Raw genomic sequence first — 22,644 nt, 5'->3', positions numbered from 1 at the left:
GCCATAATCATTGCCTGTCATACAGTGACAAAATGGAAAAGCAGTGCTATATTCTGCACTGTTCTTCCTTGTGCTTCTTCAAATGGTGAAAGCTGCTGGCCAGATCAACCTGGACATCATAGCTGGTTCTAACCAGATCCTCCCGACCAGAGTAGTTGCTTCCTTGTTCAAATCAGTTCATGTTGCTCAAACCTCAACAGAGCACTCTGTAAAGCAACAGTACTCTGAACAGGTCTTTTTTTTTTTTTTGTAACTCTGTATGAATCAAACTACCAAAATCATATGAACCAACCGAACTGCAAGATGATAGAACATCTGTCACTGTAAGGGAATCAGTGGGAATCTTAAGCATCTTCATCTGTTTGTAAATTTTCGAAACATTGGAAGCACATCCATCAACAACATATGCCGAGATAATTGCATTCTACAATTCAGTCTTTTTCTCAGAAACCTGATCAAAAACATTTTCAGAATCTGCAATTAATTTGCACTCGGAATACATGGTCAAATAATGAGTGCAAAAATAAGGGCCATTCTCCAAACCCAGCTCAACCACATCACAATGAACCTGCCGGCCAAAACTAACAAATTCACCTTGACAACACGCACAGAGTACTAGTAAAGGATGCCAAAACAAATTTCAAATTCTCGTTTTTAACAAAAACTAAAGAAGTTGAAGGTCCGCCACTATTAATAGTGAACCTCGTGCTCTTTTTTTTTTTTTTTTTTTTTTAATTTCAAACTTTCTTTTTTCTTTCAGTTGTATCTTTTTATGGTTTCATTATATAAAGTTAAGCTCCAAATTAAAACAAGGAGAGAATACATGGCTCACCTCAAATTCATAATAATTGTATTTTGATCTAGAAGTTTATTTTTTAATTCTTGAGTTAGAGAAAGGTGAGAGAAAGTTGCTGAATTTTTATTTTTCTTTCAATTGCATTTTTTTATGGTTTAATTATATAAATTTAAACTTTAAAAATTAAAATACAAAAAAAATACATGACTCATCTCAAATTCACTCCTTCATATGTCCAAATGAAAAGTACCCATGAACTATAGAATTCCAAGAGGTTACATCTTGGACTGAAACTTCACTTTCCGGCCATTTATCAAACATAGCATCCCCAAATGAACCCACATTTAAAATGCATATAGGCAATTGATTTTGGAATTGATCAGATGTGATAGTGCTAGATTTAAACTTTTGGTTTGGGCTCTTCTATTGGGGATTGTAATGATTTCGAATCACCAAATTGTTTGCCATTGGCTTAGGGAGTAGTCAGAATCACCAAGTTTCTGAGAACAGAAAACAATGTACTAGAAGAAATTGGAAGTGTATAAATTATCTGAAACCACAAAGTTTAAAACAATAACTTGTGTGTATTAGAATTGTAAAATGAGTCAATAAAACATGATTAGCCCTATATGCATAAGATATTTCATGCCCAGTGGCAAATTACGAGTTCAAAATAACCATGAAAGGCAGCAAATCAATTCTGACGGGCATGCCTGCAATTAGCCACATGTCCGGTGTTATAGCCTCGGCATCTGTCTGTAGTCTCATCAATCTGCCATGTTTCAAAATGATCTTCTTCATGTTTTAGGTTCGTGTTTTACGAGCAAACTTTTTCTGCTTTGATAGTCCCTTTTGCTTCCCTTCTCTCTTCCTCTTCTTTGCTTGATTTTGAAATGATTGTCCAACCAATGATGGCTGCTGCTTCAGTCCAAAGCTTCTGGAAACGTGCCCCAAATGAAGTTTCTTCACCATAAAAATTCTTTTCAGGTCACCACGATGGGCTGTGTATGCACGGACCCAAGAGCAAAATGCAGTCTGAGCCAGTTTATTCATCCGTGGCTGAAGAAGGATATGAAAAGCACTAATCAACTATGAAGTACATAAGAAGAAACTCAGGCTCAAGGGGGCAGCGAATAAACAGATTATAGACAAAAATATAGATGCCAAATGCAATGTTTATAAAAAGAGATCCGAACAACTTTGAAAAAAATATCAAATGCCAAATGCAATGACTGAAAAAAAAGATCAAAACAACTTTGATATAATACAATCAGAGAGCTGATAGAAGATTATGCCCAGCATCACCAAAAAAGAATATTAAGGATTGCAGGCAATACAACTCAAAACAAAATAACATGATATTGGAAAGCCATACCTCAGACAAGATAAATGACTCCAGTGCCCTCTGCAAATATAGAACCCAAGGATGCAAATCTAAAGAAACAAACTTTCTGGCACGATACACCTGACCATATAATGGGAAACTACCCAACACTTTGAGGATGGGATACTCTGTCAGTGATACACCATGTTTCTCCAAGTCATGTAGATAATCTACTTCAACTGGTTGAAGAAATAGCAATGAGTCTCCCTTTTCACCTAACCGAGCAGTACGACCAACCCTGCACCATGAATTATTGCTGTAATCAAGCTCAAACAAACCATTTATCCAATCTTAACAAAAACAAAGATACAGTTGACTCGAGAAAATATGCATATAACCACAAGAGAAAGAAGTTCCTAAAAACCTGTGAACATATTCAGTTGCCTCTCCTGGAGAATCGTACTGAATAATGCATCTAACTTTTGGAAAATCCAAGCCTCTAGCAGCAATATCTGTGGACAAAAGAAGAGCTGATTTCTCAGTTTTGAAGGCTTGAAATGTATTCCTTCGGTCTTCCTGCTTCATGTTCCCATGCAACCGAAGAGTGTTACATCTCAAGAACCTCTCTGTATGTTCTGCTTCTGATTGTGAGTTGGGTGACCAGCAGAATTCACTTAGGAGGGAATAGTGAAAATCAACTGCATCACATGTTGAAAAGAACACCACAATCTGTAAAATAAGTAAGTGAGTGATTTGACAAGTTGAGGCTCAATAAGCCAGTAACTAGTGAAAGAAATTAACTAAGTAAACAGAACAGTGCACATAATCTCAAGCATAGAGTAATCATGAAGGCAAGAAATATTCATTTAGGTTTAAGTAAGTGTTAAAAATTCGATATTGCTTAAATTTAGGCAATTATTGTAAAATAAAGACAAGAGAATATTATAGAGCAAAACTATTGCCTAGACTCGGGATTGGAGGCAGTGAACATAAGCTCCAAATAAGTGAACAAGGCAGAATTTACATATCTCAACTAGAGGACATATGATAATAGTCAATAATAACAAAATTCAAAACTGGTATCCTTTGGATTTTGGACCTCATAAACCAAGCTAGCTTTACTGCAAACACTGGTCATGTATTTTAACCTCAGTTCAATTACAATTCACTATATTAGAGATTACTTATTATGCTGGGACCCACACCAGACTATGATGATCTTGCAGAGGATAAAGTGATGGCGACAAAACAAAAAAATTAAAACAGCACCAATACACACAAATTTCAAATACCTGTATGTAGGGCATCTCGAAAGCAACATAATGAATAATAAATAAATCAAGTACAAATTAGGAAAGCAGCCATACCTTATGCGAAGCTTCTCTCTCAAACAGATTCTTGAGAATGGATAAAAGTACTGCAAGCCGTGAACCACAAGGCACTACATGGAAATTGAATCAGGGCTCCAAAATCAACCATCCAGCTGGAAAGGTTCACAAATGTGCTTTAATGAGCATGTACCTTTCACATATCTCTGAACCAACTGAGCTGGAAGCTTATAATCTCCAGTTGAAGAGTTTTTTACTTTGCTATATCCTAAACCATCATCTTCATCAGATTCCGCAGTTTCAATATGATCTACTGATTGATCCGGTTGTATCTTCTTGTCATCAAGACCAATCATAACTGGATTTTCTAGACTGATTTTAGCAAGATGATTTACCTTTTCATTTAAGGTAGCTGATAGTAGCAGATTTTGTCCCTGAAAATTAGAAAGGCTTGAAACTTGATTTCCATTTCCCTCAGACCCAATATGCCTAGATCCCAAAAGATCCAGTATCTCCTCTATTTCCTTGCCAAATCCTAGTTCCAAAATTCTGTCAAGATGCTCAAACAGAGTTAAAGATGTCATAGGAGATGCATAATGGCAAAATAAAATATCTCCAACTTATTTTGCAAAGAATACCTATCTGCTTCATCGAAGATGATCCAGCGCAGATTTGTGTGAACAAAAGATGCTGTGTTCTTTAAGTGATCCAACAGGCGACCAGGAGTTGCAACAAGAATAGATATACCTGAAAGGAAACATATCAAGTATTTAAGAGCCCAACCAACATAAAACAGCATCTATGTTGGCATTTGTAGGTCATTCATAAGTTTATAACAAATGACTTTATTAAATTGAAACCATTACAAAGATATGTTGTAGGGCAAATGAACTAACTAGGACAACCAAGTGCTCAAACCCGCATCAAGTATAACACATCTAATCAAGATTACTAGGATCACGACTCCCATGCTTTTAAGAAGGAAAACACTGTAAAACATAGCATTCAGACCATATAACAAAGGTTGAAGAACCGAAGCAAATTTCCTACCTTTGCGCAACCTAGCTTTCTCTTTCGACCGGTTTTCACCACCCATTACATAGCCCGGTACAATCCAATGAAACCTATGCAACAACTTTTGCAAAATCTCATAAACCTGCAAACAAAGCTCCCGCGTTGGTACAAGAACCAACGCTGTCACCAACCATATCAAATTCAATCATAAACAAGTGCACTAACAACAAAAATATAATCAATTCAACAATCCCACATTCATTTTTAACCTCAAGTAAGAAAAAAGAAACTCAGATCACATACCAAAAGTTCCATTCTCACGGTCGATTCTCGAAGGGTAACTATGCAAATGGTGAATAATCGGAGCTAAATACACAACAGTTTTTCCGGTACCAGTCGCCGCGTTAACAAGTCTATAAATTTTAATTTCAGTTAAGTATATATATATTAAAAAAAAAAAAAAACATTGAATTAAAATGAGATACATAAATTGTTGAAAGAATTTTTTTATTTAAAAAAAAAAAAAAAACAGAAGGATACACGTGACGGCCGGAGAGAATGACTGGAATAGCTTGAGCTTGAACTAAAGTCGGACCTTCAAAACCCAACCTTTCTGGTTTTTTTTTTAATTATTTACATAAACAAATTCAATGATTAATAAAAAAAAATCAAAAGAAATTGAGAACACAAATATTAATGAGAGAGAGAGAGAGAGAGACCTTGGAGTTGATTACAGAGAGAGGGGTGTAGGCCGAGAGCAGAGAAAGAGCATGATGCAAATATTTCTGATTTTTGGTTGTCCTTGCCTTCTTTCTTCTTTTTTGAATCCATATGAGGGAAAGGAGAGAGACGCTGAGAGGGAGGGTTGCTTCTTTTTTCCCAAACTAATAATTTTAGGGTTTTTGCACCTGATTCTTAAACCCTATCAGCCAACATCCATAAGCGCCGACGACAGGTCTTGCATACAATTTTATTTTTATTTTTTGTCTTTAGACAGAACGAGACAGATAACTTGCGCTTTCCCGCGAGCCGTGATGAATTTTATATGGTGTCAAAAAATGAAGCTCGAGTTATTATTGTATTTTAAAAAATAGATAAAAAATCAATAACTTGACATTATAGAAAAATAACTAAAAAAATAATGATAGTCAATTTCTAAGAATTAAAATGTTAAAGGATTGTTAAACTAATTGAGATCAAACACAAAAAAAAAAACTAGAATTCTGAATAATTTATATATTATGAATGCATAGTCTTAACCTAAATACAAATAAAGTATATATAGGTTAAACTGAAAATACTATTCTACTCTTAATAAATAAGACTACATAAATATTATTTAACATCTCCCCTCAAACTCACGATGCGGCAGCTATAAGCATCGAGAGTTTGCCAACCAGAAAACGAAAACGAGAGATGAAATGCACCTTGGTAAAGAAATCTACAATATGCAAAGAAGAATGAACAAAAGGCAAAGTAATGGTTTCATGCTTGAGATGATGACGAGTAAGATGACAATCGATCTCAATATGCTTAGTCCACTCATGAAAAACCGAGTTGTGAGCAATTTGAATAGAACTCTGGTTGTCACAATACATAGAAGTAGGATGAGAAAAAGAAACTTTCATATCAGCAAGTAACCAACATAACCAAATAATCTTTTTGGTAGTAGATGCCATGGCATGATATTCTACTTCGGTGGATGATTGACAAACAATAGATTGTTTCTTGCTCTTCCAAGAAATAAGAGAATCACCTAAAAAGATACAAAACCTGGTAACAGACTTGCGATCTGTGGGATCACTACCATGATCAGCATCAGAGTATGCACGCAACTCCAAGGAAGAGGTGGATGAAAATAAAAGACTCTAAAAAACTGTACCCCAAAGATATCGCAAAATACGAAGAACAGCTACCTAGTGAACATAGTAGGAGAAGCAACAAATTGACTAACAACATGAACAACATAGGCAATATATGGACGAGTAATGGTGAGATATACCAAACTCCCAACAATAGTGCGGTATAAAGTAGGATCTATCAAAGGTAAACCATCAGAAGAAGAGTACATCGTGTTAACCTCAATAGGAGTATCTGCAATCTTGTTATCAGTAAGTCTAGCCCGCTCAAGAATATCTGCAACATATTTCGACTGAGAAAGAAGGTAACCTCTAGGTGAGTATGCTACCTCAATACCCAGAAAATATCGAAGATAACCCAAATCCTTCATCTCAAATCGTCTAGCAAACTCTGTCTTCAAAACTGAAATACCATCAATGTCATCACCAGTAATAATCATGTCATCAACATATAAAGACAGAATGATACGACCTACATCAGTGCACTTAATAAAAAAAAGCAGAATCGTGACTGTTACAAACAAAGCCAAGAGATGAGATCACAATAGAGAATTTCTCAAACCAAGCTCGGGGTGCTTGTTTGAGACCATATAATGTTTTCTTAAGCTTACAAACATATCCAGAGTCATGTGATATACCAGGAAGGGGTGCCATAAAAACTTCTTCTTGAAGATCTTCATTCAAGAAGGCATTTTTAACATCAAGTTGAGAAATATGCCACTGACAAATCGAAGCTACGACAATAAGAGTACGAATAATAGTCATTTTTGCAACCGGGGCAAATGTCTCCTCATAATCCATATCATACTGTTGAGAATATCCTTTTGCAACCAACCTAACTTTTTATCGCTCAATAGACCCATCAAAATTAGTCTTAATCTTATACACCCAACAACAACCAACAACACTCTTACTAGGAGGTAGAGGAACCAGATCCCAAGTATCTGTCTTATGTAAAGCAGAAAGTTCCTTTTTCAGAATAAGACTGAAAATGTATTTCTTCAGCCAATAACTCACTGACAACAGAGTCAACAAAAGGCAATGGAGACCGATGTAGAATTGAACCTCTAAGTCTTTTGAAATCACTGCGAAATGCTGTTAAAAACTGTACCAATCTTTGCTGCTCTCTACGCTCAATATAGGCACCACATGCCTTTAATTCTGCCGATTCTGTAAGAGCCAATTGATCCCAAAGATCTGTCATTGTAGAATAAAACTCTTGAATACTCATATTCTTCTTATGAAGAACTCGTATGTCATTATTTAATTGATACTGTTTTGCAAAATTTAATTGTGTGAATAACCTTTACAGATGATCCCAAATCTCTTTTACTATCTCATATTTCGCCAACTGCGTACCTATTGAATGCTTAACATAATTGTTGATCCAAGTAATGATCTTTGCATTATTTGCTTCCCATGTATCTATCAAACCAGTATCCCCCTCCTTAATATTCTTAGGTATCACATAAGTTCCACTAACATACCCCCACATCTTCTTACCCTTAAGGAAATTTCTCATTACATAACTCCAATATGAATAGTTCTTCCCATCTAACCTCACACTCACAAATTGAAGCGAATCATCTCTTTCAGTAGCCATAATCAACAATCATAGATAACCAGAATGCAAAAGTAGCGGAAAACAAAATACTAAATTGCAGAAACTAAACAAATATCTTCTCGAAATTATACGATTACTCCAAAACATAAAATAAATTTGCAAAAATTAAACGCAAATACCAAATTGCAGAAGCTGAAGGCAAGGTTGTTAAAATCGCGATTTTGACACGGCACGGAAAATACAAAACAAACTCGGATCGTAAAATCATAAAATCATAAGGAATTTTAAAATACATTAAAAAAAAATTCATGATTCAAATAAAAATTCTTATATATTTTGACATGGATTTCTTAAGCCTTCACCAGTTGAACTGACCAAATAATTGAATGGCAATAAAACAAAAATGGCTGCAAAGCAAATATATAATGTCAACAAAAGCACTGATGGTAAAGAAAAGCTAAAAAAGGTCATTGAGTTTGAAATAGTATCTTTGAAAGGAAATTCATGGGTTAAGAAAAATAGTATATGAAGGCTAACAAAATATATGAATTGAATTAACAAAGAAGTTGTGGAGAAATATATGTTCCACTTTAGATTAAGGAGAAAATTACAATGCATTGACACAAATACCGTCATTTGTATTCTGATAAATATGACCCAAACTTGAAAGCATAAGACAGGCAATGCAAATGAGACAAAAATGAGAAAGAGTAAATAGATATTAGAAAATTCCACATAGCAGTCCTATGTGGTTCAAGCCTTTTTCAGATGAGAAAACTGACTAGTTCAAGTCTATTTAAATAAAATGAAGCTCTAATAAGAACATCATACGAGCTGCAAAACCGACTCTTTGCAAAACTCCAGGCTGACTCCCGCCATAAAATACTGAATGAGATGCATTGTTAAATGGGATACAAGGCTGCACTATATAATTAAGTAGCAATCTCCCAACAATAAAATTAACAAAAGAACTTTCCAGCAAATTATGGAAGACATCCATAATAAGATTGCAAGATCTAAACAATTCTAAACTTAGAGCAAGAAATAAAGCCAAAGGTCATCCACTAACCTGAACCATGGCTGCATCAATAAAAGGGTTCATGTCACTTGGTCCAGGAGATGGTCAGTAGAGAAGTTGGGTTGACATTGCAATAAGCATGAAATTGAGCAACTCGTGATGTAGAAGGTATGTGTTTGAACTTGGAACAAAAATAACGCATTTTAGAAGATCAAATTGCATAAAATCTTAACATAATGAGCATGGTGAGAAATCCATGGTGTACCTTACTTCAACAGAGCATGGAACATAAATCCACTATGGATGCTTTGAAACAAGCCTACACCCTGACATTCAATTTGCAGTACTTACCAAATAAAAAAAATGAAATACCTGTGTTCAAATCATTAGGTGCTGGTTCACTTACATTCAATGACAAATACAACTCCTCGATGCTATTACTGCTTTGAGCATTTTCAATTAAATACTTCAAAAAAACAAATGAAATGTAAATCGCATTAACAGCCTTCGCATAAACCTCCAAAGGTGCAACAGAATTCGAAACACTCTCTTGCGAACACCATGATAAGTGAATCAAAATATTCACCAGATGCCTAGTATAACAATTATTTTGTGCTGTACAAAATTTGTTTTTGTTAAAAATACATAATTTCTATAATTATAGTTCCAATAAAGAGAGAAACAAATGCACTAAAAAATGATGAAAAGGGGGGGGAGAGAGAGAGAGCATGGTTAGTGTGCGAATAAAGTAACAATTAAGGCAAATACAGATTATTATATAATGCAGGATAAGCTGTTAATGAATAGAGGAGGAGGTTTCGTGATAAACTAACCGAAGAGCTTGCAGGCTTCATGGAGAGAACCTATAGGAAACATCTTCTCACCGACAAATGAACCGATTAAATACTCGACCGTGAGCACTGATGACTGGACTGAAGAATGGACTGATGACTGGAGTGAAGACTGGATTGATCGTCGCCGCTTTGTGGTTGCCGGTTGGTTGAAAGAGAAGGATATTAGGGATTTGTTTTCATTGAAAAAGAACAAAGGTGATGCACCGATGATTGGAGACTTTGGAGTGACTATGCATTTACTCAGCCATCATTTTGTATTTTTTCCAACGTAATTCTAATCTTTTTGGGCACCAAAAGGATAGGCGCCACCCATTCACTGTCCGTGATGGAGTAAATGACTCCTGCATCATGGAGGATAATTTGCAAAACTTGCAAATCCAATGCTGAGTCATGCATGTTTCGGGGTACACATATATGCCTCTTCATCTCTTCTATCTTGGTAAAATCATAGCCATAGCTCAAAGCTACGCTTAATCCATCCTCACTATCAAAATCACAAACTTGTTGCACACACTTATCAACTTGGTCATAACATGTGATAGAATAAACATTGCTATAAGGATATGTCATTGCATTATGAAAATTAAATTCAATCTTTTCATCTCCTACTTCCATAGACAAAGTATCCTTACCACAATCAATCTTTGTATTAGCAGTTTTCAAGAATGGTCTCCCAAACAATATAGGAGTGATGTTTGATGAATCACAAGAATCATGCTCCATATCAAGAATATAAAAGTCGCATAGAATGACCAAACTATCAATCTTGACTAGGACATCTTCTAGTTTTATTCAAAGGCTCAAGACTAAGTGAATCATAAACATGTTTGGGCATAACATTAATGGATGCACCTAAATCACACAAGGCCCTTTTGAAACTAGCATTACCAATAACACATGGGATAGTAAACGCACCTGGGTCCTTTTGCTTCAAAGGCATATTCTTTTGAACAACAACAGATACAACTTCATCCATACTTACCATTTCATGACCTTTCAGTTTGAAAGCTCTCTTGGTAGTACACAACTCATTCAAGAATTTGGCATGCTTGGGAATTTGCTTGATAGCATCAAGCAAATAACAGTACTAGCACAAGAATCAACTAAAATTACTTCCCCGGCAACGGCGCCAAAATTTGTTGCGATGTCGCGGTCGCACAAATTAATTACCCTAGCTTAAAACACAACACACAAGATAGTATAGAGCAAGCAAGGGGTCAATCCCACGAGGAAGATTTAGTTCATATTTTTATGCTATACGTTATGCAATTTGGGGGGGTTGGATGTTATATAGGCTAAAGAAAAATAAAACAGAAAACTATCAAACAGAATTTAATAAAATAAGAAAATTATCAAGAGAACAAACATTGGTCGCAAGCACACATCCACCTATAGAAATTAGAACTAATCCTTGAAACAAAACTCCAGTTTATATTTTGAATTTTTATCTTTTCTTAACGTTGGTTAATTAACGGATCCGCCATATAACTAACCCTAACCAACAAATAATCACAGTGTCCGCACTAATGATTTAATCCAATGGCAGCCTTAAGATCTAGATAAATTCATTAATCTTAACAACTAAGTTGTCTGCTTATGTTGCTTTGATCGAATGTTCTCCCTAAGATTAATAACGTAGATCCGCTACAATTATTAAACTCAGTTGCTTCACAAGTTCATATACCACAACTCCGGTTTTGATATCAAACTTAGCAATAAATTGTCTACAATAATAACTTAGAGTCCGCTCTAGCAATTAAAATAAACAATCATAGGAAAAATAAGCATAGGAGAACAAACATATTCATCATATAAACTGAAAAGAAAAATATAAAATAGATCTCACAGTTCTTGAAATCCGAAGGTTTCCGTGTCCTTGCAACCAAGAAAATGAGTTTAGCATTGCATGTTTGTTGAACAACTAATCAAAAAGATGGAAGAATGCATGATTTAGGGTTTCTTACAGTAGGGGGGCGTTTTTCTCCTCTTGGGTGGTTGCCCCCCTTCTCTTCTCTCATTTTTTTTATATGCTAGGAAACCCTAATCTCTATTTTACAAAATAGTCCTCCCTTAAGTAGACAATTTACATTTAAGTAGTTCAATAACTATTTTCCTAAAAAAGGAGAAATAGCTTTGCATGAAATCTTCAAGCTTTGACTTAGAGGAGCTACATTGCTGAAATAAAAACTTGGATGTCGGTTTAGATGCTTCGGAATGTAATTTGGACTCGTTTCTTCACGAAACCTGTTTGCTGGCAGAATTCAGTTGTCATCTTTGAAAAATCATATCTCCCTCATATGACATCATTTTTGGCTGAAATTTGGAGCGTTTATAGGCCTTTGAGTCAGGAATCCAAAAACATTGAGTTTGCCTCAATTGGACTTTTGTAGCTCTAGATATTCAAGTCGGAATGACCAAAGGTCAATACTGGCAGATTACGAGATTTGACTTTGAAAGTTGCGATTTCCATGCTCTTCCTTATTTTATTGTCTTGCCTTAGATGTCCAAAAAGGTATGGATGTTAGCTTTTTAATGCCACTAGAATCACTTGATTTCGACCTTTAGAGCTCACGTTCTGCACAAAACATCGACTGAACGTCAAATCTGCGAATTACCTTCCATTTACTCATTTTTACATCTTTCATCCAAAAGTGCCTTCAAAATATAAAACAAAGAATATCAAGGCATTTTATATATAAAACATAGGCAAAACACTAGTTAAATGTGGATGAAACTATCGAATAATATGGTTGCATCAATGAGGTTTCGTGATAAACTGACCGAAGAGCTTGCAGGCTTCATAGATAGAACATATAGGAAACATCTTCTCACCGACAAATGAACCGATTAAATACTCGACCGTGAGCACTGATGACTGGAGTGAAGAATGGACTGATGACTGGAGTGAAGACTAGATTGATCGTCGCCGCTTTGTGGTTGCCGGTTGGTTGAAAGAGAAGGAGATTAGGGATTTGTTTTCATTGAAAAAGAACAAAGGTGATGCACCAATGATTGGAGACTTTGGAGTGACTATGCATTTACTCAGCCAATAGGCACCGGACAACTGGAGCATGGAGGGAAACATTGACTTTAGTTTATGTATTTGGGTGAAATTATTAAATTGGTCTTGAACTCGCGATCTTTTGTGATTTCACCCGATTTTAATGATTTTACCTGATTTCAACCCGATTTTACCTATTTTCGATTTTTTCAAATAATTCAAAACATGATTTTAACAACCTTGGATGAAGGGAAGACAAAATACCAGAATAATTATAGAAACTGTCGAAATACCAGAATAATTGCAGAAACTGTCGAAATACCTAATTTTGTAGAAGCGGAAGACAAAATATCACGACAAGTTGGATCCGTGAAGCTGTATTTAGGATTAAGCCTCGTTTCATAAAACCAGCTCTGATACCATGTTAAACTAATTGAGATCAAACACAAAAGGGAGGCTAGAATTCTGAATAATCTGTATATTATGAATGCATAGTCTTAACCTAAATACAAATAAAGTATATATAGGTTAAACTGAAAGTACTATTCTACCCTTAATAAATAAGACTACATAAATATTATTTAACAAGGATAAAATTAGAAAGAAAAAATAAAAAAAAACAAAGCACCAATAAAACCAAGTAAGATTGCCAAAACCCGTGAATAAGATCATGTGGACAAAATAATCCAATAAAAAGACAAAACAAGAAAAAAAAAACTTAATTTTTAAAGGAATTGAATTTTGAAGAACAAAATAAAAAAGGATAAAACAAAAGCGACAACAAAAAAACTTGGACCACTCGGATAAACCTTTTATCTAGATCATGAGACATGGAGAACTAGATTGAAAAGAAAACTAAAGTAAATAACAAATAACCTCAGGATGTAATTGGGAAGAAAACAATGTCCACCTGTGTTAACTTTTTAAACCCATGATTCTAACTAGTGACTAAACTAGAAGTACAACATCTGAAAAAAAAACTATTTCAAAACTTGACTCGACTTGACAGCTTGACACGTGACCCACGTGACCCTTGGCTTAGACCGGGATGAGTTTCAAAAGAAATTAAAAGAGAATTGATCAAGTATAAGACGATCAAAAACCCAAGTTGACCCATGTTTCAATTAGCCTAGGAAAAATCTAATAAGAAAGGGGTCAAAATCCATTAACTGATTTTATTTTTTTTAATGGCATCACTTTGATTTTTTTATAAAACAAAAAGATTTGGTTGATTTGGGTGAACTCGAGTTAACTCCCTCAACCCGTGACTCGATTATTGTCACGGATTGACTCTCAGGTAGGGCCTAGAAAGAATGGGAAAAACCAAGAAGACCAAATCCCAATAAATCACATACCGAATAATTAAATAAAATAAAAATCGAACAATAAAAAAATAGCAATTGAAGGAATAAGAATCTCGTTTGAAAAATTAAGATGATAAACTAAAATTTTAAATTGAAGGGCAAAATTGAAAAACAAATAACAAATGAATCCAAAATAAAAATTAAAAATCAAGAGAATGAGGACCAAATCTAAAAACAATTAAAAAAATCAAGATTATAGATCTTAGGATGAAATTGAAAATAAATTAAAATTTGATAAAAAAAAAAAAAGCTAAGAATCAAAATTAGGAATCAAAACATTGAGGGTCAAATCTTAAATATCATAAAAATTTGAATTGAAGGACAGAATTGAAAAGAAAAACCAAATTTACTAAATAATCCAAAACAAAAATAAAAATCAAGAGAATGAGGACTAAGTTTGAAAAAAATAAAAATAAAATCATGGATCTAAGGATGAAATTGAAACGAAATTAAAATTTCATAAAAGAGCCGAGAATCTAAATTAGAAATCAAAACATTGAAGGTCAAACTTGAAATATTATAAAATAAAAGGACAAATTTGATATAAAAATCAAATGACAAATGATGCATGAAAAAATAAATAATTGTAATTTGATACAAATAAAAAAAAAAAAAAAAGATGACCATAAAGATAATGAATAACACATCCTTTTGACTTTGGCAAAGACTACATATTTTTCAAGACGGAAGAGAGAGAAGAGGGGGGGGACACGCCGTCAGAGCTCCACCTTGCATGGAACAGAGGAATGCGCCTCACCACCATAAAAGGGGTGGCGAGATGCTTTCAATGTCACCTCGACATGCAGTGTTCTTCCAATGGGAGGCGTAGCACGCGCCACCCAAAAGGCACAAACGTCTCCCACATGCTAGCACGTGTAATGCACATGCTGGCAATTTTTTTTTCTTTTAATTTGTTCTATACAAATATCAAATTGCCCATGATCCCATATAATATTAATAAAAAAAAAAAACATAATAAAAAAAACTGAAAACCTCCTCAATATTAGCTAAAAATGATTTGAGTCAAAGGGCATTTAAGTAACTATATTGTTTCTAGAATAAGAAAAAACTAAAAACACCCTTACCTGTGTAGGCGGGAATTCAACATTTGAGGGTATTATTGACATTGCATTATATTAATAAAAGTTTAAAAGATCCCTTTACCCCTATCCAATGTTGCAATCTCTAATATATCTTATGAAAAATATTATATTACTCTTGAGTGAGTGTTAGGAAGCTTAAATTATGAAGGATAAAATAGCTAAAACACTGCTTGGATTCACAATTTTTCTCCTTATAATGCACAGGAGAAAACTAAACTCTTTTGGTTTTTTTTTTATTTTGTGTAATTGTTGAGTATAGCCGTGATGGCCCAATGGGTTGTCCTGCTGCCAACATTTTAAATGGATTATAATGGTTACAAAATAAGCCATTCAAAGTTGATTTTGATAAATAATAATAGTAATAATGAAAGAAAAACATAATTGTTTAAACTAGGGTTTTTTTGCATTAATTACACTCACATTTAATATAATCTGGTTTTAATATTGTTAAAATCGCCATTTGTAGCAATTGTTTTTGTTTTTATTTATTTATGGTCACGGTAGTTAATCCATTTTTCACTCAATATAAATTACATAAATCTTGAAGACAAACTTTAAAAAATGATATTAGCATCTCACATTATATTAATCTTTTTATTATTATTTAAATTGAATTGGATGCTTTAATTATCAATTATATAATTAATTTATGTTCTCTTTGTAATAAAATTTATGTTAAAAAAAATTAATCATTTTCGATTTGGTTTAGTTTTAAAATTTATATCAAATCATAAAAATATAATTCGATATAAATTATAAAAAAAAAATTACCTTTTTTTCCTTAGTTTAAGGAACAAGGAAGTTTATAACACTAATAAATTACATGATATAGTAACAAGCTAGACTAATTTGTGTTAACTATTTTGATGAATGCACACGTAATTAAATCAAATCCTATATTAGTGTGGTTTTTATAAAAAGAATAGTTATATATAATGTAATATTGAAACAAAAAGAGAACAATAATGCAAACAAGAAATTAAATATAATAAATCTAATTTTAGAGATAAGCTTTGAAACCAATTAATATGAATTTAAAAGGCAAAACATTGGAACCTCCAATCAAGAATTGGAATACTTACTTAAAGAAACTAAAACGAGATTATAAAACCCTAATCTGTTGATTATTTAAATCAAGAAACGAAAATTTATGGTTAGAATGCCACTAATATGATTTTTTTTATAAGTTCTAAAAAGAGCAATGAAAAACCAAAAGCAAAAGTATATATGTAATTTTTATTGAAAAACTATTTTGTCTTCACATCCTAAACATAAAAGGTATTTATATGTTTGACAGAAACAAAAATAAACTCTAATTAACTATGGGTCAAAAGTTAAACCCGAATAAATAACTAACTTAAAAGTATGAGTAAAATAAAATACAAGCCCAAATCTTGTACAAATAAAAGCCTAATTTGTATAGTAACTTCTAGGTCTTATCGAAAGGCCTTCCAGAATTTGATTTCTATAAAATTTTAACTCTTTAGGAAATAAAGCATTTAAAATCTTGTGAAAAAATCTTAGTAGGATCAAACTGTCGGATTGAGAGTTATAATTATTAACATAAAGCTATGTAGTCAAACCCTAGTACATGTTAATTAGCTTCATCTCTCACGTGGATCACATTAATCAAGGTTTAATTCTCCTTTGAACCCAATTTCTTGCTTGACAACATCTTAGAAGGAATTCTTAGAACATGTTGGGCTCGAATGTTATAAATCATATCATTAAATGTTTTTTTGATCCTTTTAGCTCATATCCTTGTAATTGATTCAATCAGCATATATAAAATGAATCTTATAATATTAGTGGTTAATTCTCATCACCACATGGTTTCATTTTTTAGCAAGCCACTTAAGAGTCCCTAACCTTTATTAGCAACCTAGATTAGGTCCCAACTTATTTTTATCTCAATTAGATCTAAAAAATATCGATGAATTTTCAAACGTGTTTCAATTAAAAATGCTAACTAGATGCTTGAAACTCGTGCAATTTATCTTTTCTATTTATAAACCATTGAATTACTTAATATCCCAGCTTTGAAGCATATGATTAGAGAAATTTTATTAAATTCATATAGTTTTCTTAATAAAGCAAAGAGTTTTATTTGATTACTTAATGATTTTGTTAATTAAAACTAATAAACTATCCGATTGATTAATCTATTAATATACTAGGGATCTTTGGGGACTACGTAAAGTTTGTTCCTAAATTGAGGATTTTTTTTAGGTTTTCCCATTTTTAAAACTGAAATGTATGCATGGTATTCAACTCCTACAATCAATCTTCCAATATTTTATGTCATTACTATACTGTGTTGCTAAAAATTAGTAGTGATCTAAATAAAGAACTTGAAGCAATTCAGATTAGTTTTTTATTTAGTTTAATTATAAGAAAAATGCATGTAAATGACACTCAGATTACAAAATTATTCTAACAAATATAATATCAAGCTGAAATCTTAAAATATAAGAAGCATGCTTCAATGAAATAGCACAAACAATAATTAAACAATTTTTTTAATAATATTTACTTGTGGAGCCACTTATAATATGATTTGGATGAAAATTTATTATTGTCAAGAATCAATTATTTATTTTTAGGATTTTACTACATGCTTTTTAATGCAAAACAAATAATTGCAATCACTTTCATAGGATTCGATAACATCACTTGTTTAGTTATACTACTAACAAGATCTAGAAATACAAAGGAGACAAAAGTCAAAACCTCTTTATAAAAGACAATAGCCTAAGCTCTCCATCATAGAGGGGAAAAAGAAAAAACTAGAGGCAAAAGAAACTAGAGTTTTTAAACTCATTTTGGTGGTCAATCCGATCCAAGACTCGGGTCATAGATTTTATTCGGGTTACCAAGTCACCCAGGTCTATCTCAATTATTTTTTATAAACCAAAACGAAATTATTTTGGTTAAAAAAATAGTTAATGAATTGCAACCGGGTCTTGCCGGGTCAATCAGATCATTGGATCAACCTACCAAGTCAGCCAGGTCATCTAGATTTTTTATTTTCTTTATTTTTTTTTAAACCCGGCCTGATTCCAATTTTGGATCAACTCGTCGAGTTGGACCGAGTTTCAAAACTATAAAAAAAAACTGAAAAATAATAGAAATGAAGGCAAATAAGCTATTGTAAAGTGTGGAAAACATCTCACATTAAAATACTAAACATATATAAAGCATAATATTAACTTTTTTGGTTAATTGTAGATGTCTAAATCAATTTACACATATCTTAATTAATCTCTCGAGATCTTAAAGTTAATGACTATATAAACTTTTAATGATTTTAAAATTTATGATACTTGAATTAATAACTTCTAAATAATAAATTTGACCAATTAACCGCACCTCTCAGAGGATTAACATAATTTTATCTTTACCAAGGTAGCTTGGTCGAGATTATTGAATTGTAACTCGAGAAGAAGGACAACATCATTGACAAGTTTTAATTGGGCACTCGACACACTAACAGGAACACGCAAACGATACGTTTTCCACGCGTATAGCAAAGTTTTCATTCAACCCTCGAAGCTCTGCTGTCTTTACGAGAAAAGCACTCCCATCCTCTCGAATATTCTCCATTACCACCCACCACTAACAAAACAGCAACTTGCTCTTTCATTATATACAATTACTCCCTCTCTTCCATCCTTGTTCTCTCTTCATTCTTTCTATGCATATACTTTGTTGTTATTTCGATCTCAGCCATCGATAATTTCCATCCATCAGAACCAAAACCATCGCCATGCACGATCTTCAGGGTACGAAACATGACCTGCTCTTTAACTAGAGCATGTTCTTGTCCCTTTCTAGTCACTTCTCTTGTTATCTTTCGTAAGACCTGATTCTTCGCTGGTTCTGTAATGTTTTAGGTGATCACGATATGAAGAACCAAGTCAAGGGCGGTAACATTCACGGTCAGCAAAAGAAGAGGAGAGGTTATGGCAAACCTAAACGCATGGCATCTCGTTGCTGCCCTTGTGTTGCAGTGTCATCAATAGCTAGAAGGATTGGGAGATGCCTGTTTGTAAGCTGTTACCCTGTCATGCAGTGCTTTCGATTGGATGACCACAGACATCAGCATGACCACCACAAGCATTTCCATTCCTTCTGAATTTGTATCATTTTCTTTTCTTAAGGTTTGGTCCAATCTCGAGCTTTTGAGTTTGTACCATGTTAATGAAGAAAAGAAGTTTTTATATGATTCTTTGGCGTATTTATTTATGCAAGGATCTTATGATCAAGCTGCCTTGCTTTTTGGCTTCAGTACTTGCACAGTCCTGTATGCTTATTGTCTTGATAGAGACATGAAGGAGAAAGAGAAGAAAAGGAGAAGGTTTGGAGGTTGTATAAGAGATCGGTTGAATCTGGGGGAGCTGAACACTTGGGGTTGCGAGGAATCAAAGTTACTAGGGAAGGTTCTATGCTTTATATAATTGGTATCCGGCTCTTTATGGATTTGGAGAGCTGTTACTCATTCATTGCAGCTTTTTTGTCTCAACTGATAGAATAAGTTAATCAATTATTGGATTGAAAATTCATGTTGACTTTGTAAGCATGCATGTTTTTGCGGATCAAGGCCAAGCAGAGCTGCCTGGTAACCAGGGAATTCTATTAAAATCTTTGGTTAAGGCCATCTCTGATTTGATTCTGTAAACATCAAGCATATGCTACACTTATCATTGCCAAAATTTGCCTTTTGTAGTCAGGGAAAATCAGAAACAGAGTAATCAACACAGAAGTGAATTATGACCATGATTGGATTTTTATATATATATATATATATATATATATATATATATATATATATATATATATATGATTCATAGCACAAGGGGCGCCTTAGGTTTTCTCCAAGAGCATCAGTTTAGAAGGATCTGTAGATTCAAAGATGGATATGGGTAACAAAATTTCTTGGGATGGGTGCAAGGCCCAGAAGTGAACTAAAAAGCAGGCCATTATTTAATCATACAGAAAGGTCAAAGCTCAACACCTGCCTGAAAAACAGAAATGTAAAAGCCATAAATGCAGCAAGGAAGTCATTGAAGTCATTTTAACTTGAGAACAAAATCAAAATCGATTTGGTTTAGCTTAAACCAAGTTCATCTAGTGATAACAAAATGTGGACTGCGGAGGATTGTTCATTGTCTGGCTTCATTCCTCTGGTAATTTTGATCACTAATGTTCTTAAAAAAACCCACCATTAACATAATAATTAACTTCTGCAGTTCATCAAATTACATCTCAATTTCACCACATCTGATTGTTTGAGGGGCTTTAGCATGAACATCTGAGCTCCTTCCTCTAAGCACCTGTTTTGCGTGGTGAATCACTTAGAGTGAGCGAGGGGTGAAAAATAAAAGCTTGCACAACATGTTCATCAGAAATAGAAATGTCTTACTTGTTAATACGGGTTGGGATATTCTCAGAAGACATAATCACAACAGGAATCTCCTTCAGAATTGACGATTCCTGTTTGTGAGAAGAAGTGTTAATATGTGGTCAGCATTATGGACCTGACTGGGCACCAAAAACAAAAACAAAAACGATAAGGATACCTTTATTTTCTTGAGGAGCTCATACCCTGTCATTCCTGGCATGCAATAATCTGTAATTATTAAATTCACCTTTGAGACCTGTAGTGTGGATAATCAAACATGAAGACAGCCATTACTGTTTGTCTTCGTTTCAGCTCAAGTGCATGCAATTGATTATGACATGAACAACTTACATTATCCTCCAAGGAAGTCCTTTTCTCATCTCCCAAGCCCAAATACTCCAACGCCCTCAGCCCATTCTCCGCAGTAGTCACTGCAGCAAATCAAATTAGTTCTTGAGCATGTGTTTATAACTCCGCCCACTGCCAAATCTACATGTTCTTCTTGTCTGAAGTAAAGGCAAAGAAAATGGAAAGAAAAGTGAGATTGGTTTTACCCTTGCAGGAAGAGTTCTTGAGCAGTCTTTCCACCAGTTTTCGATCAACGAGACTGTCATCAACAGCTAAAACATGGAGTTCTTCCGTATATGCTCCCCCCGCCGTCACATTCTCCCTTGACCCACCACCACCATCCATATTCTCCCCCCGAGGTAGAGCAAGAGGGAGGCCTGTGGACGAATAACTGAAACTGTAATAAAAGCTTTGCTTGCAGCAAATAACTAACACAGAGGCTGAAGAACACAGACCCTTTATTTTCCAACAAAGTCTTACAATTATAACACGAAGGAAACAAACTCACAGGAGTTGTATGAACGTTTTATGATGCGTATTTATAGTGAGAATGAGAAGCCCACAGCACAATGAATGTGAAACATGCTGTTAGGTGAGTGGACTCGAGAGACAAAATGTTACAGAGAGAAAAAAAGGAAGGACTAAATATTCACAGCTAGAGGGTGGGGGATAATATCAAAGTAGATCACAGATATTTCGTGATCCTTCTCGGTTTCCTATGGATTTGATTCAGTCAGTCTCCATCATCCCACCGAACCATATCACACCATTCTTACAGTCTTTTATAGAATCAGTATCAGTATCTGTGTTCGTATCCTCTCTGCAAGATCTTCTTTGCCTCGCCTTGCAGCTGCCTGCGGGCATTTCATGGATTTTGGACCGCCTAACTTAACAAGATTGAAATCAGCAGTGGACACATAGCCATAATTTTTGTGTAATTACTCTTGACTTTCTTTAAAGTATTTCATGGCACTGTTGAGGTAATAATTAAGGGCAGATTTGAATCTTGATCTTCGACTTAAAATTAAATACTAGAGTCTACAGTACCTTTTTTTTTTTTTTTGGCAAAATATATGAAGCTTCTTTGTCAGCTAAAACTAGCATTCACCTACCTTGACCATGGACACCTAATTAATTATCATACTATCCTTTCAAGCAATGGCTAGGTTATGCCACGTTACGAAATTACACCTCCCCACTTAATTTCTTTCATTTCTATGGGGACTATAGAAATTATGTCCCATTATTGTGTTTTTAATATAAGGTTTTTTAGGTTATCTCTTTTATATATATATACATATATAGAGAGAGAGAGAGAGAGAGAGAGGGTATCTTAAGTCAATTTACATGTACTGAATTAGATCTTTACACCTCGAATAAAACTTGCAAAACAAGATTTACAATATGATCCATGGCCATCAATTTTAGGGTAAAGAAAGTCAAATTAAAGACTATATATGATATTTTAACCCACACCGACATCCACTTTACCAAGTCAGCCACTCATTGTTGGTTACTTCCATCTCTTTTCTTTCCTTTTTTTTTTTTTTGTAAAAAAAAATGACACAATGATTTTGTTACCATAGGATCTACAGAAAGTATAATACTAATGATCCTAAATGATATGAAATGATTTTCAGATTGGTTAACACGATCAAAGCTTTACCTGG

General features: G+C 34.0%; 2 protein-coding genes and 1 long non-coding RNA gene across 5 annotated transcripts; 1 reads left to right on the top strand and 2 right to left on the bottom strand.

Moving 5' to 3' along the window:
• Nucleotides 1-1,318: 1,318 nt before the first annotated feature.
• On the bottom strand, nucleotides 1,319-5,450 carry LOC118035972 (DEAD-box ATP-dependent RNA helicase 17). 3 transcript variants are annotated; one of them, XM_035041640.1, is made up of 10 exons: nucleotides 5,182-5,450; nucleotides 5,003-5,075; nucleotides 4,766-4,875; nucleotides 4,499-4,642; nucleotides 4,087-4,195; nucleotides 3,642-3,997; nucleotides 3,488-3,561; nucleotides 2,545-2,849; nucleotides 2,172-2,418; nucleotides 1,319-1,855 (listed from the first exon to the last, which is right to left on the bottom strand). In XM_035041640.1, the coding sequence occupies exons 1-10, from the start codon at nucleotides 5,291-5,293 to the stop codon at nucleotides 1,601-1,603; spliced, it is 1,785 nt and encodes a 594-aa protein (XP_034897531.1). In that variant the 5' UTR covers nucleotides 5,294-5,450; the 3' UTR covers nucleotides 1,319-1,600. The 3 variants fall into 3 exon arrangements, with proteins under 3 accessions (XP_034897531.1, XP_034897533.1, XP_034897532.1); XM_035041642.2 differs by lacking the exon at nucleotides 5,182-5,450 and having other exon boundaries at nucleotides 4,499-4,604; XM_035041641.1 differs by lacking the exons at nucleotides 4,766-4,875; nucleotides 5,003-5,075.
• Nucleotides 5,451-18,729: 13,279 nt separating this feature from the next.
• Nucleotides 18,730-19,950, top strand: LOC118035973 (uncharacterized). The gene is made up of 2 exons (XR_004685286.2): nucleotides 18,730-19,007; nucleotides 19,119-19,950. It is a non-coding gene; the product is annotated as an uncharacterized lncRNA (long non-coding RNA).
• Nucleotides 19,951-20,272: 322 nt separating this feature from the next.
• On the bottom strand, nucleotides 20,273-22,026 carry LOC118035974 (two-component response regulator ARR17). The gene is made up of 5 exons (XM_035041645.2): nucleotides 21,181-22,026; nucleotides 20,978-21,057; nucleotides 20,805-20,882; nucleotides 20,648-20,718; nucleotides 20,273-20,558 (listed from the first exon to the last, which is right to left on the bottom strand). Exons 1-5 carry the CDS (start codon nucleotides 21,317-21,319, stop codon nucleotides 20,462-20,464), a joined length of 465 nt encoding a protein of 154 aa, XP_034897536.1. The 5' UTR covers nucleotides 21,320-22,026; the 3' UTR covers nucleotides 20,273-20,461.
• Between the last annotated feature and the right edge of the window lie 618 nt (nucleotides 22,027-22,644).

The sequence above is a fragment of the Populus alba genome, chromosome 19 (assembly GCF_005239225.2).
Source record: "Populus alba chromosome 19, ASM523922v2, whole genome shotgun sequence".
Classification (NCBI taxonomy): Eukaryota; Viridiplantae; Streptophyta; class Magnoliopsida; order Malpighiales; family Salicaceae; genus Populus; species Populus alba.
This window is presented reverse-complemented; position numbering and strand designations above follow the sequence as displayed.

Excerpts from the sequence above, each read along its gene's own strand:
- LOC118035972 (XM_035041640.1), bottom strand. The coding sequence starts at position 5,293 with ATGGATTCAAAAAAGAAGAAAGAAGGCAAGGACAACCAAAAATCAGAA. Across the intron at positions 4,876-5,002 it reads ATTCTCTCCGGCCGTCACGT|ACTTGTTAACGCGGCGACTG; the intron begins GTATCCTTCTGT and ends TAAAATTTATAG. Across the intron at positions 4,196-4,498 it reads GAAAGCTAGGTTGCGCAAAG|GTATATCTATTCTTGTTGCA; the intron begins GTAGGAAATTTG and ends GTTTCCTTTCAG.
- LOC118035974 (XM_035041645.2), bottom strand. The coding sequence starts at position 21,319 with ATGGATGGTGGTGGTGGGTCAAGGGAGAATGTGACGGCGGGGGGAGCA. Across the intron at positions 20,883-20,977 it reads GGACTTCCTTGGAGGATAAT|GTCTCAAAGGTGAATTTAAT; the intron begins GTAAGTTGTTCA and ends TCCACACTACAG. Across the intron at positions 20,559-20,647 it reads ATCCCAACCCGTATTAACAA|GTGCTTAGAGGAAGGAGCTC; the intron begins GTAAGACATTTC and ends CACGCAAAACAG.